The sequence below is a fragment of the Oncorhynchus nerka genome, linkage group LG3, assembly GCF_034236695.1.
Source record: "Oncorhynchus nerka isolate Pitt River linkage group LG3, Oner_Uvic_2.0, whole genome shotgun sequence".
Classification (NCBI taxonomy): Eukaryota; Metazoa; Chordata; class Actinopteri; order Salmoniformes; family Salmonidae; genus Oncorhynchus; species Oncorhynchus nerka.
In genome coordinates this window covers 5,520,225-5,543,527 of record NC_088398.1, presented here as the reverse complement: position 1 = coordinate 5,543,527, position 23,303 = coordinate 5,520,225, and the positions used below count along the sequence as shown (strand labels likewise).

The 23,303-nt window shown below is 43.8% G+C and overlaps 1 protein-coding gene across 1 annotated transcript; it reads left to right on the top strand.

Annotated features, from left to right (window-relative positions):
• Positions 1-721: 721 nt before the first annotated feature.
• LOC115117644 (voltage-dependent calcium channel gamma-6 subunit-like) lies at positions 722-18,025 on the top strand. The gene is made up of 5 exons (XM_065007354.1): positions 722-836; positions 6,480-7,209; positions 13,790-13,864; positions 14,289-14,426; positions 17,090-18,025. Exons 2-5 carry the CDS (start codon positions 6,834-6,836, stop codon positions 17,311-17,313), a joined length of 813 nt encoding a protein of 270 aa, XP_064863426.1. The 5' UTR covers positions 722-836; positions 6,480-6,833; the 3' UTR covers positions 17,314-18,025.
• Positions 18,026-23,303: the final 5,278 nt, after the last annotated feature.

Here is a 23,303-nt window from a genome sequence, read left to right as displayed (position 1 = left end):
ATGTTTTTACCCAGACAAACGTTGCCTGTCATCATGGCAGAAGACAAAACCATAAAGATTTCAAACAAATGTAGTGTTGAGTTTGAATATGGACCCGGATACACACAAACACACATTCTGAGGGTCAGAGGCCAGTAGACACAGTTAATCAACCACAGAACCAACCTACCCAGCGTTCCCTCTCCTCTTACTCTCTCTTTCCATATCCTTTACTTACCCCACCCCCTTAACACACACTGACTATCTCTCTCTTCTGCCTCTCTCTTTCTTTAGCCCCATTTATACCTGGTTTTAACAACATGCATCATCTGTCCTGATCTGGTCCACATTCTGATTGTGCCCACATTTTTAGACAGATGTAGACGATTAAAAGACGGATTGTGATCAGATCTGATTGTGATCAGATCTTTCTGACCACCCCCGGAGGTAGTCAAGCATGCATTGTGGCTGGGTGTCTTGTGTGTAGACAGATCTGGACAGAGAAACAATTGAAATCATAATTACCCCACCTTCTAAAATCATTGACAGGTGGCACTATTGAATTATGACATCAATATGTGTGTCTTAAAATAAATAAATAAATATTATTGTAAAAGAATAGCACTCAGTTAATTTGCATACAGGGAGTGACCAGGAAATCTGGAAATGTGGGCACAATCAGAATGTAAACAATCAGGACAAAGGACCCATGTTAGTACCAGGTATAAACATGTCCCTCTCTCTCTCTTCCTTTCTCTCTCTCTCCCCCCCTCTCCCTCTCCAACACTCCCAACTTTCTCCCCTCTATTAAGTTCCAAGCTTCTTTCAATCTGAAGTGAACAACATATTCCAAACAGGTCAGACTTACTTTTCTCCTTGTTGTTATTGGTGCTGGGCTTTAGATCGTGCTTATAGCTGCATGTTGTGCTGGTTGCAGTAGTGGTGGTTAAGTAGGAGAGAGTGTTGCTGATTTTCACAGATGTCTTTTTTCCTAACATGTGTGAGCAGTTAGAGCCTGCTGTTTTAGTTCTACTGCTCAACAAGTAATGGACAGATTCTTTTGAAATGAAACATTTCTACAGTCGATCTTAGTTTTGACACGATTAGGTTTGATCTGATTTGTGGAACAGTTTGCTGTGTTATTTTGACCATGATTAGGAATTCATGGACATTGCACAGCAAAAAGTGACATCTAAGCAACTTAAATATGTTATCTAGTGATAATTCACTTCAAACGAGTGTTTCTTGTCTTACTAAGCTAACATGTCTAACGTCATTGGCAGATATTTGGCTTCTTTTAACCTAAAAACGGCTAAATACAAGTAATTTATCTTATTTGAATATATTTATTTTATTTATTTGAATATATTTCAAGATATTTAATTCTCATTAAAATAAGCAACATTTTCTGGCAATGACGTTAGATTATTTTTAAAATTATTTTTAAGAACGTAAGTGACTAATTACTCAATATAACATATCTAGGCATGCTTAGATGTCACTTTTTGCAGTGCGTGATGTAATGGGATATCTATCCATGTGAGCTGTGTGTAATTCTACAGCTCCTAATTCAACTGTCAGCAGTTGCTCTTGTTATTTTCCATTAGGTTCAGTGCTATGCCTTATGCTATAGATATAAGCTATAGGTTACTTCATGTGCAAGAGAAGTTTCGGTCTAGCCATTGGATATACATATCTCTAATAGTGTATACCATTAAATAATCTTTATTTTGGTTCTGTGGGACATTCCATAGGGAGCACATGATGCTCTTTGACAGACAGAAAGTGATCCCTTCCACTGTGGTTGCCAGATCTGTCAGAAGGACGTCCCAGTGCAACATTTAAAAAAGGGCAGACAGTTCTCAGCCGTTTGACTTTGGTTTGGAGATATAGACTGATAGCAGAGTACACACCTAATGGATTACTACACAGCAGTGGAGGCTGGTGGGAGGAGCTATAGACTGATAGCAGAGTACACACCTAATGGATTACTACACAGCAGTGGAGGCTGGTGGGAGGAGCTATAGACTGATAGCAGAGTACACACCTAATGGATTACTACACAGCAGTGGAGGCTGGTGGGAGGAGCTATAGACTGATAGCAGAGTACACACCTAATGGATTACTACACAGCAGTAGACTGGAGGCTGGTGGGAGGAGCTATAGACTGATAGCAGAGTACACACCTAATGGATTACTACACAGCAGTGGAGGCTGGTGGGAGGAGCTATAGACTGATAGCAGAGTACACACCTAATGGATTACTACACAGCAGTGGAGGCTGGTGGGAGGAGCTATAGAGGGACGGGCTCATTGTAATGGCTGGAATGGAATTCATGGAACGGTATCAAATATATGGAAATCACGTTTGACTCCATTCCTTTTATTCCATTCCAGCCATCCTATAGCTCCTCCCACCAGCCTCCACTGCCACACAGCCTATCCCGACTTCTTCCCCATATTTCTATCACATTTAGATGGTCACTCAATGGACGCTTTCATCCAAAGCAAATCACAAACTCCCATGTTTACACTGAACTGCTGTCTCCTATCCTATCCTATTGCCCCAACTCAACCCTTGTCCCTAACCCCTCAGGCACTTGTGTAGATGTTAGTGGATTGTATGTATAAACAAAATATACCAACGTACCCTCCTATAGGCTAGGAGGACTTTGCATCAGTTTTACTGTGTGCCTAAAGAGTAGGGGCAATGGGTTGATTTAGGATGCAGTTTGATAGTAGAGAAGATACTTAATGGATCAAGTATTTATCTTTTCTTTTCACCTGCTGTCTGACTGGCTGTGTCCCAACCTGTGACCTGTCCATGGGACTCCACCACTCTGTCCCCTGATGTGGGACCTATCCCTGGGACACTCACTCACTCCAGCGCCATGGCCCCTGATGTGGGACCTATCCCTGGGACACTCACTCACTCCAGCGCCATGGCCCCTGATGTGGGACCTATCCCTGGGACACTCACTCACTCCAGCGCCATGGCCCCTGATGTGGGACCTATCCCTGGGACACTCAATCTGTCTACCACCACTGTCAGCGCTTGGCGTTAATTGCCACCCAGAGCCACCCAGGACTGAATACATATACACTGAGTGTACAAAACATTAATGGTATCTGCGGGTATACATGATACATATACACTGAGTGTACAAAACATTAATGGTATCTGCGGGTATACATGATACATATACACTGAGTGTACAAAACATTAATGGTACCACACCACACACATGTAAACACCACACACATGCACAAAACATTAATGGTATCTGCGGGTATACATGACACATATACACTGAGTGTACAAAACATTAATGGTATCTGCGGGTATACATGACACATATACACTGAGTGTACAAAACATTAATGGTATCTGCGGGTATACATGACACATATACACTGAGTGTACAAAACATTAATGGTATCTGCGGGTATACATGACACATATACACTGAGTGTACAAAACATTAATGGTATCTGCGGGTATACATGATACATATACACTGAGTGTACAAAACATTAATGGTATCTGCGGGTATACATGATACATATACACTGAGTGTACAAAACATTAAGAACACCTGCTCTTCCCATGACATAGACTGACCCGGTGAATCCAGGTGAAAGCTATGATCCCGTATTGATGCCACTTGTTAAATCCACTTCAATCAGTGTAGATGAAGGGGAGGATACAGGTTAAAGAATGATTTTTAAGCCTTGAGACAATTGAGACATGGATTGTGTATGTGCACCTTTGAACTGGGGATGGTAGTAGGTGCCAGGTGCACCGGTTTGTGTCAAGAACTGCAACCCTGCTGGGTTTTACACGCTCAACAGTTTCCTGTGTGCATCAAGAATGGTTCACCACCCAAAGGACATCCAGCCAACTTGACACAACTGTGGGAAGCATTGGAGTCAACATGGGCCAGCATCCCTGTGGAATGCATTCGACACCTTGTAGAGTCCATGCCCTGACAAATTGAGGCTGTTCTGAAGGCAAAATAACGTGTTCCTAATGTTTTGTACACTCAGTGTAATGCAGAATATTTCTTTCAGAGAGGGTACTAATAGCAACCTGCGAGGAGGATCTGTAGGGCCGGACCCAGGGATACCTGGCAGGGATATTGGTCGGCGTCTGGGGAAAACAATAGCCTTTCCTTATGGCTGTCTGGCCCAGAGCCAGCACAGTTCCTAATGGAGGATTCAACACTCACCTTGACCCTGTCAGCAGTCTGCTCTAATAGATTGTATCTTGCTCACACTCTCTCTGGTGTAGGACAGCAACAAAAACATGTCCAACCCAGGCAGTTCTTTAATAAGAAGAAATGATTTGGTGGGTGCTTGTATTTGTAATATTTCACACATGTATGAATTGGAATACAGTGCCACTGACACGGCCTGCAACCAAAACATGCGGCCTCTCCTTCACTGCAGCCGAGGTGAGTAAAACATTTAAACGTGTTAACCCTCGCAAGGCTGCAGGCCCAGACAGCATCCCCAGCCGCGCCCTCAGAGCATGTGCAGACCAGCTGGCTGGTGTGTTTACGGACATATTCAATCAATCCCTATCCCAGTCTGCTGTTCCCACATGCTTCAAGAGGGCCACCATTGTTCCTGTTCCCAAGAAAGCTAAGGTAACTGAGCTAAACGACTACCGCCCCCGTAGCACTCACTTCCGTCATCATGAAGTGCTTTGAGAGACTAGTCAAGGACCATATCACCTCCACCCTACCTGACACCCTAGACCCACTCCAATTTGCTTATACCGCCCAAATAGGTCCACAGACGAAGCAATCTCAACCACACTGCACACTGCCCTAACCCATCTGGACAAGAGGAATACCTATGTGAGAATGCTGTTCATCGACTACAGCTCGGCATTTAACACCATAGTACCCTCCAAGCTCGTCATCAAGCTCGAGACCCTGGGTCTCGACCCCGCCCTGTGCAACTGGGTACTGGACTTCCTGACGGGCCGCCCCCAGGTGGTGAGGGTAGGCAACAACATCTCCACCCCGCTGATCCTCAACACTGGGGCCCCACAAGGGTGCGTTCTGGGCCCTCTCCTGTACTCCCTGTTTACCCACGACTGCGTGGCCACGCACGCCTCCAGCTCAAACATCAAGTTTGCGGACGACACAACAGTGGTAGGCTTGATTACCATCAACGACGAGACGGCCTACAGCAGCGCCTCTTCAAACTCAGGAGGCTGAAGAAATTTGGCTTGTCACCAAAAGCACTCACAAACTTCTACAGATGCACAATCGAGAGCATCCTGGCGGGCTGTATCACCGCCTGGTACGGCAACAGCTCCGCCCACAACCGTAAGGCTCTCCAGAGGGTAGTGAGGTCTGCACAACGCATCACCGGGGGCAAACTACCTGCCCTCCAGGACACCTACACCACCCGATGTTACAGGAAGGCCATAAAGATCATCAAGGACAACAACCACCCGAGCCACTGCCTGTTCACCCCGCTATCATCCAGAAGGCGAGGTCAGTACAGGTGCATCAAAGCTGGGACCGAGAGACTGAAAAACAGCTTCTATCTCAAGGCCATCAGACTGTTAAACAGCCACCACTAACATTGAGTGGCTGCTGCCAACACACTGACTCAACTCCAGCCAATTTAATAATGGGAATTGATGGGAAATGATGTAAAATATATCACTAGCCACTTTAAACAATGCTACCTAATATAATGTTTACATACCCTACATTATTCATCTCATATGTATACGTATATACTGTACTCTATATCATCTACTGCATCTTTATGTAATACATGTATCACTAGCCACTTTAACTATGCCACTTTGTTTACATACTCATCTCATATGTATATACTGTACTCGATACCATCTACTGTATCTTGCCTATGCCGCTCTGTACCATCACTCATTCATATATCTTTATGTGCATATTATTTATCCCCTTACACTTGTGTGTATAAGACAGTAGTTTTGGAATTGTTAGTTAGATTACTTGTTGGTTATTACTGCATTGTCGGAACTAGAAGCACAAGCATTTCGCTACACTCGCATTAACATCTGCTAATCTTGTGTATGTGACAAATACCATTTGATTTGATTTGATTTGGAAATGTGTGTTTTTGCATATTCCAACTCCCCCTGAGACACCTTCAGAGAGTGGGGTCACAGCCAGCCATTGTGAAGGCACATTAACATAGGTTATTTTCACCTTGTCACTGCAGGGATCCAAACTAGCGACCTTAACAGTTACTGTCCCAACGCTCTAACCACTAGGCTACCTGCTGTATCTAGGCTTGTACTCTGCTGCATAGGGCAGCAACAAAGGATCTCTACTCCTGGCAGACTGGCAGTTTTATCCACAGAGAGATCAGTGTTGGCCCAAGTGTTTTTCCCCCTTTTTAGGGAATCATCATCTCTCTTGTTATGGATGGGGACAAAGAGGGTGTTGTCGTTGTTCACCGTGTTTTCTTCTTCTTTCCTTGTTTTTATTCAGGTGTTCCAGTATAATTAGACGCCATCCTTCCTCATCACCCAGTCCTCTCCTCCTCCATCTTTCTCTCATCACTCCCTTTCTCCCATCTTGTCTACTCCCATACGGAACCATCCATCTCTCTCTCCCCTTTCCTCCTCCCGTTCTCCATTCTTCATCCCCACATCCACCTCTGAACTGCTGTTATCTGTGTCTCTACCTTCCTTCTGTCTTCAACCTTCCTTTCTTCTTTTTGGGGTTCACCCCCCTTCAATAATTTCCCTGCTTCTCTCTCTTCACTCTCTTTCCCGTCCTCTTCCCTCTTTCCCTCCCTTCCTCTCTCCATCCGGCCTCTCTCGGCCTCTGGTAGAGGTCACCATGTGGGCCAACTACATTGTCCAGCCAGAGGAGGATGGCCGTATGGGGGTGGTAGGAGCTGGGGCCCATGGGGGCCTGGCCGGCCTGGCAGGGGTGAAGGGAGGGGGGCGTGCTACAAGGCGGACCCCTAGGATGAGTGACAGCCAGGAGGGGAAGATCAAGCTGGCATTCTTTGTGGCCATTGTGGGTGTGACCCTGACAGTGCTGGGGGTGGGAACAGAGTTCTGGGTGGAGCTGGCCACGCCCAAGACCTGGAGTAACAACCAGACGTGTCAGACAGCCCACTACGGCCTGTGGAAGGGGTGTACCCGCACCCTGTGGGTGGACGACATCGACCCCGAGAGAGAGAGCTGTGGCCCCGCCGATCTGCCCGGAGGTGAGGAACCTGTCTGTCTGTCTGTCTGTCTGTCTGTCTGTCTGTCTGTCTGTCTGTCTGTCTGTCTGTCTGTCTGTCTGTCTGTCTGTCTGTCTGTCTGTCTGTCTGTCTGTCTGTCTGTCTGTCTGTCTGTCTGTCGCATTAGGGCAGGCCATGAGTTGATTTTGGGGACAGGTTAGTTCATATCCTTACTCTCATTTTGATGACAACACTGTAAAAATGGATTCTGACTAGAGGGAGTAAAGCTACGACCGGAAGGGATTATTTCAGAGCAGGTTAGGAGAATTAATGTGGCAGGTTAGGAGACTTAGGTTAAGGTTAGGAAAAGGGTTAGGGTTAGGAAAAGGGTTAGGGCTAGCTAAAATGCTCTCCTAACCTGTAACGAAAAGCCTCTTCCGGTCATAGCTGGACTCCCTCAAATCACAACCGCAGAGATGGAGGTAACGATGGTGGTAACTGGGGCACTGATTTCATGACCAACCCCTGATTGCACTGCAGTGCTGTGTGTGTTAGTTAGGGCTTCCTCCCCTTCCTCTGTAATGATCTGTAAACATAGGATAGGTGGAAGCAATGTGTTGGATGTCTCCCAGGAATGTGCATCAATGCAGCATCAATATGTAGGTGTGTGTATGCATGTGTACATTGTATGTATGCGTGTGCGTGCCCTTTGTCTGTGTGTGCGCGAGCGTGCTTATGCAAACGTGTGTGAATAGGAGGCGTGTATGCCAGCTTTGCTGCGTGTGTATCTGGGTCATCCTACAGATAATGTGCAAATTGAGTCCTTAAAGGAATACTGCTTTGAAATGGAGCCAGTCTGAATTTGACAAATCTGAATGTGGCAACTGGTCTGTCTGTTAGTTATCTAGCTATAGGCATCAGATTTTTATAATCGTTGGTGAGTCAGAAAAGGATGTTTCCAGTATCCTTGTAAAGATCCAAACTTTCAGTGTGTTTATATAAGACAGACACTTCCCTTTTACTGCATGATGGAGCTTCGTAATTCGGAATATTTCAATGGATTGTCATTATTACTATTTCATTTCAATTTCTTTCAGTTTTAGAATTTCCCTTTATTGAATGATCAGTCGAAAATATATTTTGATTGCAGGTATTCTTCATTATAGTGTATTCTCTATAAAAAACAAAAAATATTTTTTTACATTTCAAGAAAAGAAAGCTAATAAACTACGATTTTCAGCCACTTCCTCCATCCTGTACTGTTACGTTCCTCCATGTAAGTCTGTTATCTGTGGAATGACCCGTTTCTGTCTGTAGGGATCGTCCAGTGGTGGATGAATGCAGGTATTAAAGCACTTGTCCCACAGAGGGGGCCAGACAGGGCCTACGGTAGGATGAGGTAGCCATCTCCTGTATTCGTGCTTTATCTGTCAGAATAGTCTGATATTCGGCCAAATCAAATGTATTTATATAGCCCTTCTTACGTCAGCTGATATATCAAAGTGCTGTACAGAAACTCAGCCTAAAACAGCAACCAATGCAGGTGTAGAAGCACGGTGGCTAGGAAAAACTCCCTAGAAAGGCCAAAAAGAAAGGAAGAAACCTAGAGAGGAACCAGGCTATGAGGGGTGGCCAGTCCTCTTCTGGCTGTGCCGGGTGGAGATTATAACTGAACATGGCCAAGATGTTCAAATGTTCATAAATGACCAGCATGGTCAAACAATAATAATCACAGTAGTTGTCGAGGGTGCAACAAGTCAGCACCTCAGGAGTAAATGTCAGTTGGCTTTTCATAGCCAATCATTGAGAGTATCTCTACCGCTCCTGCTGTCTCTAGAGAGTTGAAAATAGCAAGTCTGGGACAGGTAGCACGTCCGTTGACCAGGTCAGGGTTCCATAGCCGCAGGCAGAACAGTTGAAACTGGAGCAGCAGCACGGCCAGGTGGTCTGGGGACAGCAAGGAGTCATCATGCCAGGTAGTCCTGGGGCATGGTCCTAGGTCTCAGGTCCTCCGAGAGAGAGAAAGAAAGAGAGAAAGAGAGAATTAGAGAGAGCATACTTAAATTCACACAGGACACCAGATAAGACAGGAGAAATACTCCAGATATAACAGACTGACCCTAGCCCCCCGACACATAAACTACTGCAGCATAAATACTGGAGGCTGAGACAGGAGGGGTCAGGAGACACTGTGGCCCCATCCCATGATACGTCCGGACAGGGCCAAACAGGAAGGATATAACCCCACCCACTTTGCCAAAGCACATCCCCCACACCACTAGGGGGATATCTTCAACCACCAACTTACCATCCTGAGACGAGGCCGAGTATAGCCCACAAAGATCTCCACCACGGCACAACCCAGGCTAGGAGGGGTTGGCTGATACACAAGCAATGATGTATGTATTGTTTTTAATAGGATGTTTATATATTTGACGTTGTATAAATATAAAATAGCTTTATTTCATTTTGCAGTCTTGATTTAGCTTGTTTTATTAGGATGGATGAATCCTATGAATGTTAATATTTATTACAATGTAGATTACACGCTATATCCATCTGGTGCATTGTTTATCAGCCTCCGGTATTTTAGAGGGCTGATTCACCTTGGATGTCTAGTCGATAAACATCTATGTCTGACTCACCTTGTGTGTCTTGTCTAGCAGATAAACATCTGTGTTTACGATGACGGTCTGTGTGTTGGAGTAGAGTCAGTATCTATTCTGACACTTCCTTGTCTCCGTGCGTCAAAACACTGTTGGCCCACAGCGCCTGACAGACAGGCTCTGCTGTGTGTGTGTGTGTGGACTTCTCATGTTTGGAGAAAAACAACTGTTTCTCCGTCTGTGCGTCTCTATTTCACATTCATGTTTACATGCCCCTGGCGCCTGTCCCTGGGAAACAACATCACAGTCATTCTCTGTCACTGTCTGTCAGTGCCAGACCAACTAATACATCATACAACACTCACTGCTACTGTACATTACCATAACCTCTGACTAACTGACTAAGCCACTCAGGTGGACTAGTGGACAGGAGTACAGAAGGACAGGTGGACTGGTGGACAGGAGGGCAGGTGGACAGGTAGACAGGTGGAGAGCTTGAGAGGTAGATCTCACTATAAATCAGTGGTCATAATATACAGGTTTCCTGTAACGCACCAGTGTTGCAGACAGAATAGCATTAAGGTTGATAGGAGATTCTGCTGTATGTGTTTGTACTTGTGTGTTTGATTTTACTATCCTTGTGGTGACCAGAAGTCAAACAGCCTAAAATAACCTTTTCGTTAAGGTTTACGGGTAGGGTTTGGGGCTAAGGTTAGGGAAAATAGGATTTTGAATGGGAATCAGTTGTTTGGTCCCCACATGGATAGTAAAACTAACATGTGTGTGTGGCTGTGTGTTTGTGGGTCCCTCTGTCTCTCTGACCACACAGAGTATGCAGGGGTGACTACCAGACAGGGGGGTCGAGGAAGAACAGCAGAGGATGAGAGAAAAATATATTTATCTATCTCATATATATATATATATATCTATATAAAGAGAGAGAGGAAGAGCAGCAGAGGATGAGAGAATATATTTATATATAAGGAGGGAGAGAGGAAGAGTAGCAGAGGATGAGAGAATATACACTGCTCAAAAAAATAAAGGGAACACTAAAATAACACATCCTAGATCTGAATGAATGAAATATTCTTATTAAATACTTTTTTCTTTACATAGTTGAATGTTGCTGACAACAATATCACACACAAATTATCAATGGAAATCAAATTTATCAACCCATGGAGGTCTGGATTTGGAGTCACACTCAAAATTAAAGTGGAAAACCACACTACAGGCTGATCCAACTTTGATGTAATGTCAAAATGAGGCTCAGTAGTGTGTGTGGCCTCCACGTGCCTGTATGACCTCCCTACAACGCCTGGGCAAGCTCCTGATGAGGTGGCGGATGGTCTCCTGAGGGATCTCCTCCCAGACCTGGTCTAAAGTATCCGTCAACTCCTGGACAGTCTGTGGTGCAATGTGGCGTTGGTGAATGGAGCGAGACATGATGTACAGCACTTTGAGATATCAGCTGATGTACGAAGGGCTATATAAATACATTTGATTTGATTTGATGATGTCCCAGATGTGCTCAATTGGATTCAGGTCTGGGGAACGGGCGGGCCAGTCCATAGCATCAATGCAGATGCAAAGTAGATGTCCTAACCGACTTGCCAAAACTGTAGTTTGTTAAGAAGACATTTGTAGAGTGGTTGAAAAACAAGTTTTAATGACTCCAACCTGAGTGTATGTAAACTTCCGACTTCAACTGGGTGTATGTGTGTGTTTGTGTGTGTGTTTGTGTGTGTGTATATATATATCTATATATATATCTATATATATATATATATATATATATATATATATATATGTATGTATGTATGTATGTATGTATGTATATGAGAGAGAGAGGAAGAGCAGCAGAGGACGAGAGAATATATATAGTGTGTATATATATACAGTGGGGCAAAAAATTATTTAGTCAGCCACCAATTGTGCAAGTTCTCCCACTTAAAAAGATGAGAGGCCTGTAATTTTCATCATAGGTACACTTCAACTATGACAGACAAAATGAGAAAAATACATCCAGAAAATCACATTGTAGGATTTTTTATGAATTTATTTGCAAATTATGGTGGAAAATAAGTATTTGGTCAATAACAAAAGTTTATCTCAATACTTTGTTATATACCCTTTGTTGGCAATGACAGAGGTCAAACGTTTTCTGTAAGTCTTCACAAGGTTTTCACACACTGTTGCTGGTATTTTGGCCCATTCCTCCATGCAGATATCCTCTAGAGCAGTGATGTTTTGGGGCTGTTGCTGGGCAACACAGACTTTCAACTCCCTCCAAAGATTTTCTATGGGGTTGAGATCTGGAGACTGGCTAGGCCACTCCAGGACCTTGAAATGCTTCTTACGAAGCCACTCCTTCGTTGCCCGGGCGGTGTGTTTGGGATCATTGTCATGCTGAAAGACCCAGCCATGTTTCATCTTCAATGCCCTTGCTGATGGAAGGAGGTTTTCACTCAAAATCTCACGATACATGGCCCCATTCATTCTTTCCTGTACACGGATCAGTCGTCCTGGTCCCTTTGCAGAAAAACAGCCCCAAAGCATGATGTTTCCACCCCCATGCTTCACAGTAAGTATGGTGTTCTTTGGATGCAACTCAGCATTCTTTGTCCTCCAAACACGACGAGTTGAGTTTTTACCAAAAAGTTATATTTTGGTTTAATTTGACCATATGACATTCTCCCAATCTTCTTCTGGATCATCCAAATGCTCTCTAGCAAACTTCAGACGGGCCTGAACATGTACTGGCTTAAGCAGGGGGACACGTCTGGCACTGCAGGATTTGAGTCCCTGGCGGCATAGTGTGTTACTGATGGTAGGCTTTGTTACTTTGGTCCCAGCTCTCTGCAGGTCATTCACTAGGTCCCCCTGTGTGGTTCTGTGATTTTTGCTTACCGTTCTTGTGATCATTTTGACCCCACGGGGTGAGATCTTGCGAGGAGCCCCAGATCGAGGGAGATTATCAGTGGTCTTGTATGTCTTCCATTTCCTAATAATTGCTCCCACAGTTGATTTCTTCAAACCAAGCTGCTTACCTATTGCAGATTCAGTCTTCCCAGCCTGGTGCATGTCTACAATTCTGTTTCTGGTGTCCTTTGACAGCTCTTTGGTCTTGGCCATAGTGGAGTTTGGAGTGTGACTGTTTGAGGTTGTGGACAGGTGTCTTTTATACTGATAACAAGTTCAAACAGGTGCCATTAATACAGGTAACGAGTGGAGGACAGAGGAGCCTCTTAAAGAAGAAGTTACAGGTCTGTGAGAGCCAGAAATCTTGCTTGTTTGTAGGTGACCAAATACTTATTTTCCACCATAATTTGCAAATAAATTCATTAAAAATCCATCAATGTGATTTTCTGGATTTTTTTCTTCTCATTTTGTCTGTCATAGTTGAAGTGTACCTATGGTGAAAATTACAGGCATCTCGTCTTTTTAAGTGGGAGAACTTGCACAATTGGTGGCTGACTAAATACATTTTTGCCCCAGTGTAAATATATAAAGGCAGAGAGAGGAAGAGTGTCTGTCTAATGCAGTATTAACCAAGCCCCTGTAATCTTCTCTTTTCCTTCCTTCATCTCGTTCACCTCCCTCTCATCTGTCTCCCTCTTTCTCTTTGTTCTCACCCCTCCCTCCATCTGCCCACTCTATCACTCCCTATCTCTCCTTCCCCCTCTTTCTCATGCTCTCTCCGTTCTCTCTCTCTCTCCTTCTGTCTCTTCCTCCTTACAAATGTCTTGCTTTCTCTCCCCCCCTCCACCTGCCCCCTCTTTCTATCTCTCCTTCTCCCTCTCTTCCATCACCCCTCTCTCTCTCCTTCTCTTTCGTGGCACCATATGTGCTGTGGATGTGCTGTGAATATGGGACTGTGTAGAGCAGTGAGCAGTGTTTCTCTTGGTGCTCCCACCACACAACAGATAAAATGTGTCTTCATGTCTAGGAGGAGAGAGGGGATGGATGCACATGGACCAGCAATATACTCTGTGTGTGTGATTTTCTCTTCTCAGAATCCAACTGCACTTACTTCAAATTCTTCACCAATGGACACGACGCAGTCATATTTAAGAAGACGACCCACAAGAGTAAGTCAGCATCTTAAGTCTCGCCTCTGCCGCCTCCCCCTCTTTCTCTCCCTCTCACCTTCTCTCTCTTTCTCTCCCTCTCACCTTCTCTCTCTTTCTCTCCCTCTCACCTTCTCTCTCCTTCTCTCCCTCTCCCTCTCACCTTCTCTCCTTCTCTCCCGCTCTCCCCCTCCTTCTCTCCCTCTCACCTTCTCTCTCTTTCTCACAGTGCTGTATTTATCCCCTGTGATGTCACTCTCAGATGCACAATGCTCACTGAGGTGTAACTCTGCCCTCCCTCATTCTCCCCTGTCTTCCTCTCCAACACCTCTTCACTCTTTCTCTAACCACTTCTCCCTCTATTCACTTCCTCTCCATCCCTCTCTCCTCCTCCTCTCATTCTGTCTCCCCCCTCTCTCTTCCCCCTCCCCTCTCTCTCTCCCAGACCTGAACATAGCGGCTGCTATCCTCGCAATGATAGCTCTGTCTATGATGGTGATGGGAGCCATCTGTATCACAATGTCCCTCAGTAAAGGAGTGCCCTTCTTCCTCAAGCCCGCCTCCTTCTGCTTCATCCTATCAGGTAAGGGGAAATAGACTACAAAGAGAGCAGTCACTATTCTGGGTGTAGACTTAGACCTCTCTGTAGGGAAATAAACAATCAAAAATGTACATTAAACTCACAAAAGTTACAAAAGAATACAAATATTTCAAATGTCATATTATGTCTATATACAGTGTTGTAATTATGTGCAAAGTACAACATGGAAAATTAATACACATAAATATAGGTGGTATTTACAATTGTGTTTGTTCTTCACTGGTTGCCCTTTGCTTGTGGCAACAGTTCACAGATAGTGCTGCTGTGATGGCACACTGTTGTATTTTACGCAATAGATATGGGAGTTTATCAAAATTGGATTTGTTTTTTGACTTATTTGTGGGTCTGTGTAATTTGAGGGAAATATGTGTCTCTAATATTGTCATACATTTGGCAGGAGGTTAGGAAGTGCAGCTCAGTTTCCACCTCATTTTGGGGCAGTGTGCACATAGCCTGCCTTCTCTTAAGAGCCAGGTCTGCCTACGGCTCCCTCTCTCAATAGCAAAGCTATGCTCACTGAGTCTGTACACAGTCAAAGATTTCCTTAATTTGGGTCAGTCACAGTGGTCTGTGTACTCTCTGTTTAGTGCCAAATAGCATTCCAGTTTGCTGTTTTTTTTTGTAAATTCTTTCCAATGTGTCAAGTAATTATCTTTTTGTTTTGTCATGATTTGGTTGGGGACAGAAGCACCAGATCATCAGCAAACAGTAGACATTTGACTTCAGATTCTAGTAGGATGATGCCGGGTGCTGCAGACTGTTCTAGTGCCCTCATCAATTCGTTGATATATATATATACAGTGGGGAGAATAAGTATTTGATACACTGCCGATTTTGCAGGTTTTCCTACTTACAAAGCATGTAGAGGCCTGTAATGTTTATCATAGGTACTCTTCAACTGTGAGAGATGGAATCTAAAACAAAAATCCAGAAAATCACATTGTATGATTTTTAAGTAATTATTTTGCATTTTATTGCATGACATAAGTATTTGATCACCTACCAACCAGTAGGAATTCCGGCTCTCACAGACCTGTTAGTTTTTCTTTAAAAAGCCCTCCTGTTCTCCACTCATTACCTGTATTAACTGCACCTGTTTGAACTTGTTACCTGTATAAAAGACACCTGTCCACACACTCTATCAACCTCTCCACAATGGCCAAGACCAGAGAGCTGTGTAAGGACATCAGGGATAAAAATGTAGAGCTGCACAAGGCTGGGATGGGCTACAGGACAATAGGCAAGCAGCTTGGTGAGAAGGCAACAACTGTTGGCGCAATTATTAGAAAATGGGGGAAGTTCAGGATGACGGTCTGGGCTCCATGCAAGGTCTCACCTCGTGGGGCATCAATGAGGAAGGTGAGGGATCAGTCCAGAACTACACAGCAGGACCTGGTCAATGACCTGAAGAGAGCTGGGACCACAGTCTCAAAGAAAACCATTAGTAACACACTACGCCGTCATTGATTAAAATCCTGCAGCGCACGCAAGGTTCCCCTGCTCAAGCCAGCACATGTCCAGGCCCATCTGAAGTTTGCCAATGACCATCTGGATGATCCAGAGGAGAAATGGGAGAAGGTCATGTGGTCTGATGAGAAAAAAATAGAGCTTTTTGGTCTAAACTCCACTCGCTGTGTTTGGAGGAAGAAGAAGGATTAGTACAACCCAGAACACCATCCCAACCGTGAAGCATGGAGGTGGAAACATAATTCTTTGGGGATAATTCTTTCTGCAAAGGGGACAGGACGACTGCACCGTATTGAGGGGAGGATGGATGGGGCCATGTATCGCGAGATCTTGGCCAACAACCTCCTTCCCTCTGTAAGAGCATTTTCCAGCATGACAACGACCCGAAACACACAGCCAAGGCAACTAAGGAGTGGCTCCGTAAGAAGCATCTCAAGGTCCTGGAGTGGCCTAGCCAGTCTCCAGACCTGAACCCAATAGAAAATCTTTGGAGGGAACTGAAAGTCCGTATTGACCAGCGACAGCCCCGAAACCTGAAGGATCTGGAGAAGGTCTGTATGGAGGAGTGGGCCAAAATCCCTGCTGCAGTGTGTGCAAACCTGGTCAAGAACTACAGGAAACGTATGATCTCTGTAATTGCAAACAAAGGTTTCTGTACCAAATATTATTTTCTGATGTATCAAATACTTATGTCATGCAATATAATGCAAATTAATTACTTAATAATCATACAAAATGATTTTCTGGATTTTTGTTTTAGATTCCGTCTCTCACAGTTGAAGTGTACCTATGATAAAAAGTACAGACCTCTACATGCTTTGTAAGTGGGAAAACCTGCAAAATCAGCAGTGCAGTTCTCCCCACTGTGTGTGTGTGTGTGTGTATATATATATATATATATGTGTGTGTATGTTGAAGAGGGTGGGGCTTAAGCTGCATCCGTCTCACCCCACGGCCCTGTGGAAAGAAATGTGTGTTTTCTGCCTCATACTTGTTTGTGTACATGGATTTTATATCATTGTATGCTTTTCCCTCAACACCACTTTCCATCAATTTGTATAGCTCTCTCTCCCCTCATACCTACTCTCAGTCTCACCTTCCTACTCCTTCTCCCCCTCTCCCTCCCTCTACATCCATTCCCCATCCCCACTTCCTCCCTCCCTCCCTCTCTCCCACAGGTCTACTGGTCCTGCTGTCTATACTGGTGTTTCACCAGTCAGTGCTGGCCCTGTTGTCATCTGACCACTCCATACCGCTCCACCACGAGCTCTCCTGGTCCGTGACCTGTGTGGGCATCGCTGGGGCCATCCTCATCATGGGGGGGATCCTTTTCCTGATCCTCTCCCTCCCTTATAGCTCCTGGGAGAAATGTCTGCCTCAATGCAACAGCAGCACTACCTAGCACAATGGAGGCCCAAAAGCACATAACTGGGGGAAAAATGTTTAGTTTTATATCAGGATTGTAATCAAACTCCAGTCCTCGAGGGATTTAGTTGCTGGCTTTAGTTGTCAGGTATAAATCAGACACTGATCAGAACAACTACAACCAGTAGACACTGATGCCACCCAGGAGTTGAGTTGGATACCCCTGTTTATATTGTCAGTTATATTGTAAAACTAGACTGAAAGACTGACTAACTTGTAGGTCGACACAGTGTTTATTTAATGCAATAACAATGATGCTCACTAACTGTGCCTTGAACTCTACAAGCCTGCCCTAACGCCTGTGACCTTACCAGAAAACACTACGTAGACCACAACTTCCCCACTTTTTGGCATCATGACCAACCTATAGCTTTTAGAAGTTTCTGATGACCTACCAAAGAACAAGCAATGTTTCTAAGCAGAACCCGGTCTTTACCAGGGGGGTAATGCTGGGTTAAACAAAACCAAAGCAGGCTTTGATGTCTTAACTTGTCCATTGACTGCTAACAGGGTGAGGAAACCAATATGTCATTTAGTTATTGAACTAGTTCTTTAAACACAACGCCAACCACACTGTAGTTGTACATAAAGACCCAGCAGTGGGGCGCAGCATCCTGTCTGTACTATAAACTATGTACTAACCATTACGTATTGATAATGTTACTTAGCCAATGAAATCACATGGGGGGGGGGGGCTGCTATGGGTAGGTCACTACCGTTGCTAAGGGAGGAGATACTTTATTGTTTCCAGGAAGTGGCACAGCCATCCCTGCTACATGAAACGCCTTGCAGGTTGTCACTATTAATCTATTATGAATGATTATGACGCCTTACACTTAATACCTAGAAATAATATATTCTCTATTTATTATCTACACATTGTCCACATGAATGAATGCTGTTTTTATGTAAGAATGTGTGAATGATTGAATGTATGTATGGAAGTATTGTATAGACTCACATTACAAGCACAGCTCTGTATATAAAATATGTGTTTATATTTTATTTATACCTGCACACTGTAGCCTTTTGTTCAAGCTTAGGGGGGTGTTTTTAGTTTTTAGCTTATTCAAACCCTTTTTTCATCATGTGTTTTATTTGTCTTAAAAAAGCTCACCTTGTCTTTCTCTACCTACATGTTTGTTTGGGGAAATGCACATTGTGCCTAAATGGTCCTATGATCATATGTATGTCTCAATGGGTTTGCTTTTGAAATAAATAGATTTGACGTAAGAAACACTCTCCTACTTTGTCTTGTCTACGAGTCATTTTCTCCCTTCTAACTTAAATGCAACCCATTTTTGAACCCTTACCAACAGACGTACCCCCCCCACACTCTCTCTCTCTAAAATTAGTACATTGCTCATCCCAGTTGCACTGCAGAGGTTGAGAAACCTTATCCATGAATGTAAACTATGTGCCTCACCGCTACCATCACCCTTACCCCTACATGCACCTGCACCCCACTTTCTCTCCCAACCCCACTTTCTCTCCTGTCTCTCGGGGAGCTCCCCTTCCCAAGCCCCCACCTCTGTTGCCCTCACCCCATTGGCTCAGAGGTGGTGTAATTTATCAGAAGGGTCCTAGAGCCTTCTTCCATGTCGGATCCCTTTCTTTTGGGCCCCCTCTACACTAATTGTCCAAGGGAGACCACCAACACACATACACTCTAGCCCTCCAGTGAGCAGAAACTGAAACCAGTGCTGACACATGACACGGTGTTCAGAAAGTATATATAGCTGTTTAATAGTTCTGCACAGCCTCTTTGACGAGAGCAATCCAAGCACTGCTGGCTTGTACCAGGTGTAAGTGAACCTCAGAGTGTGAAATTTGAGATTTTGGCTGACAAATGTAGTATCACCACCTCTTTTCCAGGCTGGATCTCAACCGGTCGTGATTGGGAGTCCCATAGGGCGGCGCACAATTGGCCCAGCTTCGTCCGGGTTTGGCCGGTATAGGCCGGTATAGGCCGTCATTGTAAATAAGAATTTGTTCTTAACTGACTTGCCTAGTTTAATAAATAATACAAAAATTCCTGTTAAAATAAATAAAATATTGTGGTCACATTCATTAACAGGATACTGCACTGTATAGTGCAAATAAATGTTTTCACACCTTAGGTCTAAAGTTGTGTCAAGTCTCTCTCTGTCTGTCATTTCCGCAAACTCTCTCTCTCTCTCTCTCTCTCTCTCCATCCCGCTATTGAATCTGGTTTCTGAGCTGGTAATGGTTTTACCTCAGCCACGCTCAAAGTCCTAAACGATATCATAACCTCCATCGATAAGAGACAATACTGTGCAGCCGTATTCATAGACCTCGCCAAGGCTTTCGACTCAGGCAATCACCACATTCTTATCGGCAGACTCAACAGCCTTGGTCTCTCAAATGACTGCCTCGCCTGGTTCACCAACTACTTCTCAGACAGAGTTCAGTGTGTCAAATCAGAGGGCCTGTTGTCTGGACCTCTGGCAGTCTCTATGGGGGTGCCACAGGTTTCAATTGTCGGGTCGACTCTTTTCTCTGTATATATCAATGATGTTGCTCTTGCTGCTGGTGAGTCTCTGACCCACCTCTACGCAGACGATACCATTCTGTATACATCTGGCCCTTCTTTGGACACTGTGTTAACAAACCTCCAGACGAGCTTCAACGCCATACAACTCTCCTTCCGTGGCCTCCAACTGCTCTTAAATGCAAGCAAAACTAAATGCATGCTCTTCAACCGATCGCTACCAGCACCTGCCCGCCCGTCCAGCATCACTACTCTGGACGGTTCTGACAAATAGCGAGGTGTTTGGTTAGACTGTAAACTCTACTTCCAGACTCACATTAAACATCACCAATCAAAAATTTAATCTAGAATTGGTTTCCTATTTTGCAACAAAGCATCCTTCACTCATGCTGCCAAACATACCCTCGTAAAACTGACTATCCTACCGATCCTTGACTTTGGCGATGTCATTTACAAAATAGCCTCCAACACTCTACTCAGAAAATTGGATGCAGTCTATCTGTTTTGTCACCAAAGCCCCATATACTATCCACCACTGCGACCTGTGTGCTCTCGTTGGCTGGCCCTCACTTCATATTAGTCGCCAAACCCACTGGCTCCAGGTCATCTATAAGTCTTTTCTAGGTAAAGCCCCGCCTTATCTCAGCTCACTGGTCACCATAGCAGCAACTACGAGTAGCACGTGCTCCATTAGGTATATTTCACTGGTCACCCCCAAAGCCAATTCCTCCTTTGGCCGCCTTTCCTTCCAGTTCTCTGCTGCCAATAACTGTAACGAATTGCAAATATTACTGAAGCTGGAGACTCATATCTCCCTCACTAACTTTAAGCACCAGCTGTCAGAGCAGCTCACAGATCACTGCACCTGTACATCTGTAAATAGCCCACCCAACTACCTCATCCCCATATTGTTATTTATTTTGTTGCTCCTTTGCACCCCAGTATCTCTAATTGCACATTCATCTTCTGCACATCTATCACTCCAGTGTTTAATTGCTAAATTGTAATTATTTCGCCACTATGGCCTATTTATTGCCTTACCTCCCTTATTTTACCTAATTTGCACTCACTGTGTATACACTTTTTTTCTGTTGTGTTAATGACTGTATGTTTGTTTATTCCATGTGTAACTCTGTATTGTTGTTTGTGTCGTACTGCTTTGCTTTATCTTGGCCAGGTCTAGCCTACCTGCTTCAATAAAGGTGAAATAAAAAATAAAAATACAATTAAATCCCTTGATCATCTCATGATGTCACTCCTTTAAAGAAAAAAAGAATCAGTCTGTAAATCGGTCTGTTACTGTTTTTTTTTTATAAACTTCGTGCAATACAGTGTTTTGAGTTTATCACACATTTAGATAAACCATAATCATTTTGTCTAGATATATCTATTCTCAACTACATAGCATTTATGTGGGCAATATGTATACTATCTGTGTGCAGTTTTGTCACATTATAATTTTTTCTCTCAAATGAAATAAAAAGAAGAAACTAAAATCCAAAAGAATGTGGAAGCGTCAGGTGGTTTCATTTCCTTTTCCCAGTCTGTAATGTAGCGGGGTGTCCAATTAGTGTCCATCCCAGTTCTGCCATCACACAATAAATGAGGTGCAGGAGAGTGTTTACACCTGTATACATTCTCATCAACATAAACAGAAGGGGTCAAAAGGTCAAAGTTCAAGGGTCACGTGGGAAGCACAGTGAGAGTTTTTCTTTGGGGGTGGGGTTCGGATGTTCGTCTCCATGGCGATTCTGTCATGGGTCATGTGACAGAGGAGAAGACATGCCCAAAACAGCTAGGGCAGGGCAGGGCAGGGCAGGGGGGAGAGGCAGCGCACCCCATGAGAACTGGGGGGTAGCCTGAACCATACAGAGGATCAAAAACACATCACCCTCCCCTTCCCAAAATACACACCCTGTTTTCATACCAGAGGTCCTAAAGAAAGTATTTATAGAGTTTGCAAATATAGGTATGCGTTAATTACAATGTACATGTTTCATTTCAAAAGTTCTCTATAGCGTATTTTAACCCCCCACCTCCATCCACACATTTATTTAATTGACATTTTTCATTGTCAATTTCATTTTAATAATGGATGGATAGCATGTTTGTTGTGTCTGTTCTAAAGAATAATTTTGGGTCTCTCGCTTGTAGAAAATAATGAATAAATGTTTCTCTTCTTTTCTCCAGGTGACAAGTTTCACCTGTTTTCTCTGTACAAATATATCAGTTTCTCTCCTCAAGACAGAGGTTTCTGTTAATGCCCAGAAAACAAACATCTTCAACACGACTACAGCTACGACTACTGCTAACATTGATTAGAATGGAACTCAGACTAACATAGGCCCATAGAAAACAGACTCAGAATAACACTGAAGTTGCTCAGTTGCCTCAGTCACTCACTTATTGTAGCCTTCAGTTACAATATTGGAAGACAATGTACAGTATTCACACAACTTAACTGTGTGTTAGAACCAAGGGGTAGAAAATCCAAATAGAGGTAAAAATAAATGAACTGAACTCCACCAAAGAACAAGTTGTAATAATAGTAATAATAATACATTATATATCATTATTATTATTAGATAATAATGTAATCATATAAATCATAATACACATTCGTCTTCTCATACGTTGTAGACACTCATGCTTGACACCAATGACACAGTTACACAGCCCACTGATCATACCAGCGTGTCTGTGTTAAAGAAATTCACAGTAAACGTCGTCAGGATCCAAAATCAGAGTGAAAATGATACAAATCATATCATCATTCTAAAACGATAGCATTGCAAACAGAGCTAGCTCGTAATAACGCTAATAATAATCACAACAACAATTGATGTCAAATAGGATCTTGTTAAATCAGAGTTAGCATTGCACTAAAGAAAGTGGATTGTTTAAAATAGTAGCCCAAGGTTCATCGCGTTGGATCATTAACAAAATAAATCATTTCTAGTGCGTTCAAATAGTAAAATACTTTTGTTGTTAAAGTTCATTATTGTTGTAATTATTACTTGTTTTCTTTTGTTTCTCAGTGAGATACTGTAGACTAATTATAACAGTGAAAAAGATTCTCTCTCCTCTCCATTCCTTTATCTCAATACCCTTTAATACTCCTTTATCCCAATCCCCTCCTCTATATCTCTCTCTTCCTTCCCTGTTCCCTCCCTCTCTCTCCCCCCTCCTCTCTACACGGGTGTTGTCTTCCTGTTGAGCGTATTGGAGTTGCTCTCTCTATCTCCCTTTAGCCTGTCCAGCGTTCCCATCCCCCCCCCCTCCTCCTCTCTACACGGGTGTTGTCTTCCTGTTGAGCGTATTGGAGTTGCTCTCTCTATCTCCCTTTAGCCTGTCCAGCGTTCCCATCCCCCCCCCCTCCACCTCTCTACACGGGTGTTGTCTTCCTGTTGAGCGTATTGGAGTTGCTCTCTCTATCTCCCTTTAGCCTGTCCAGC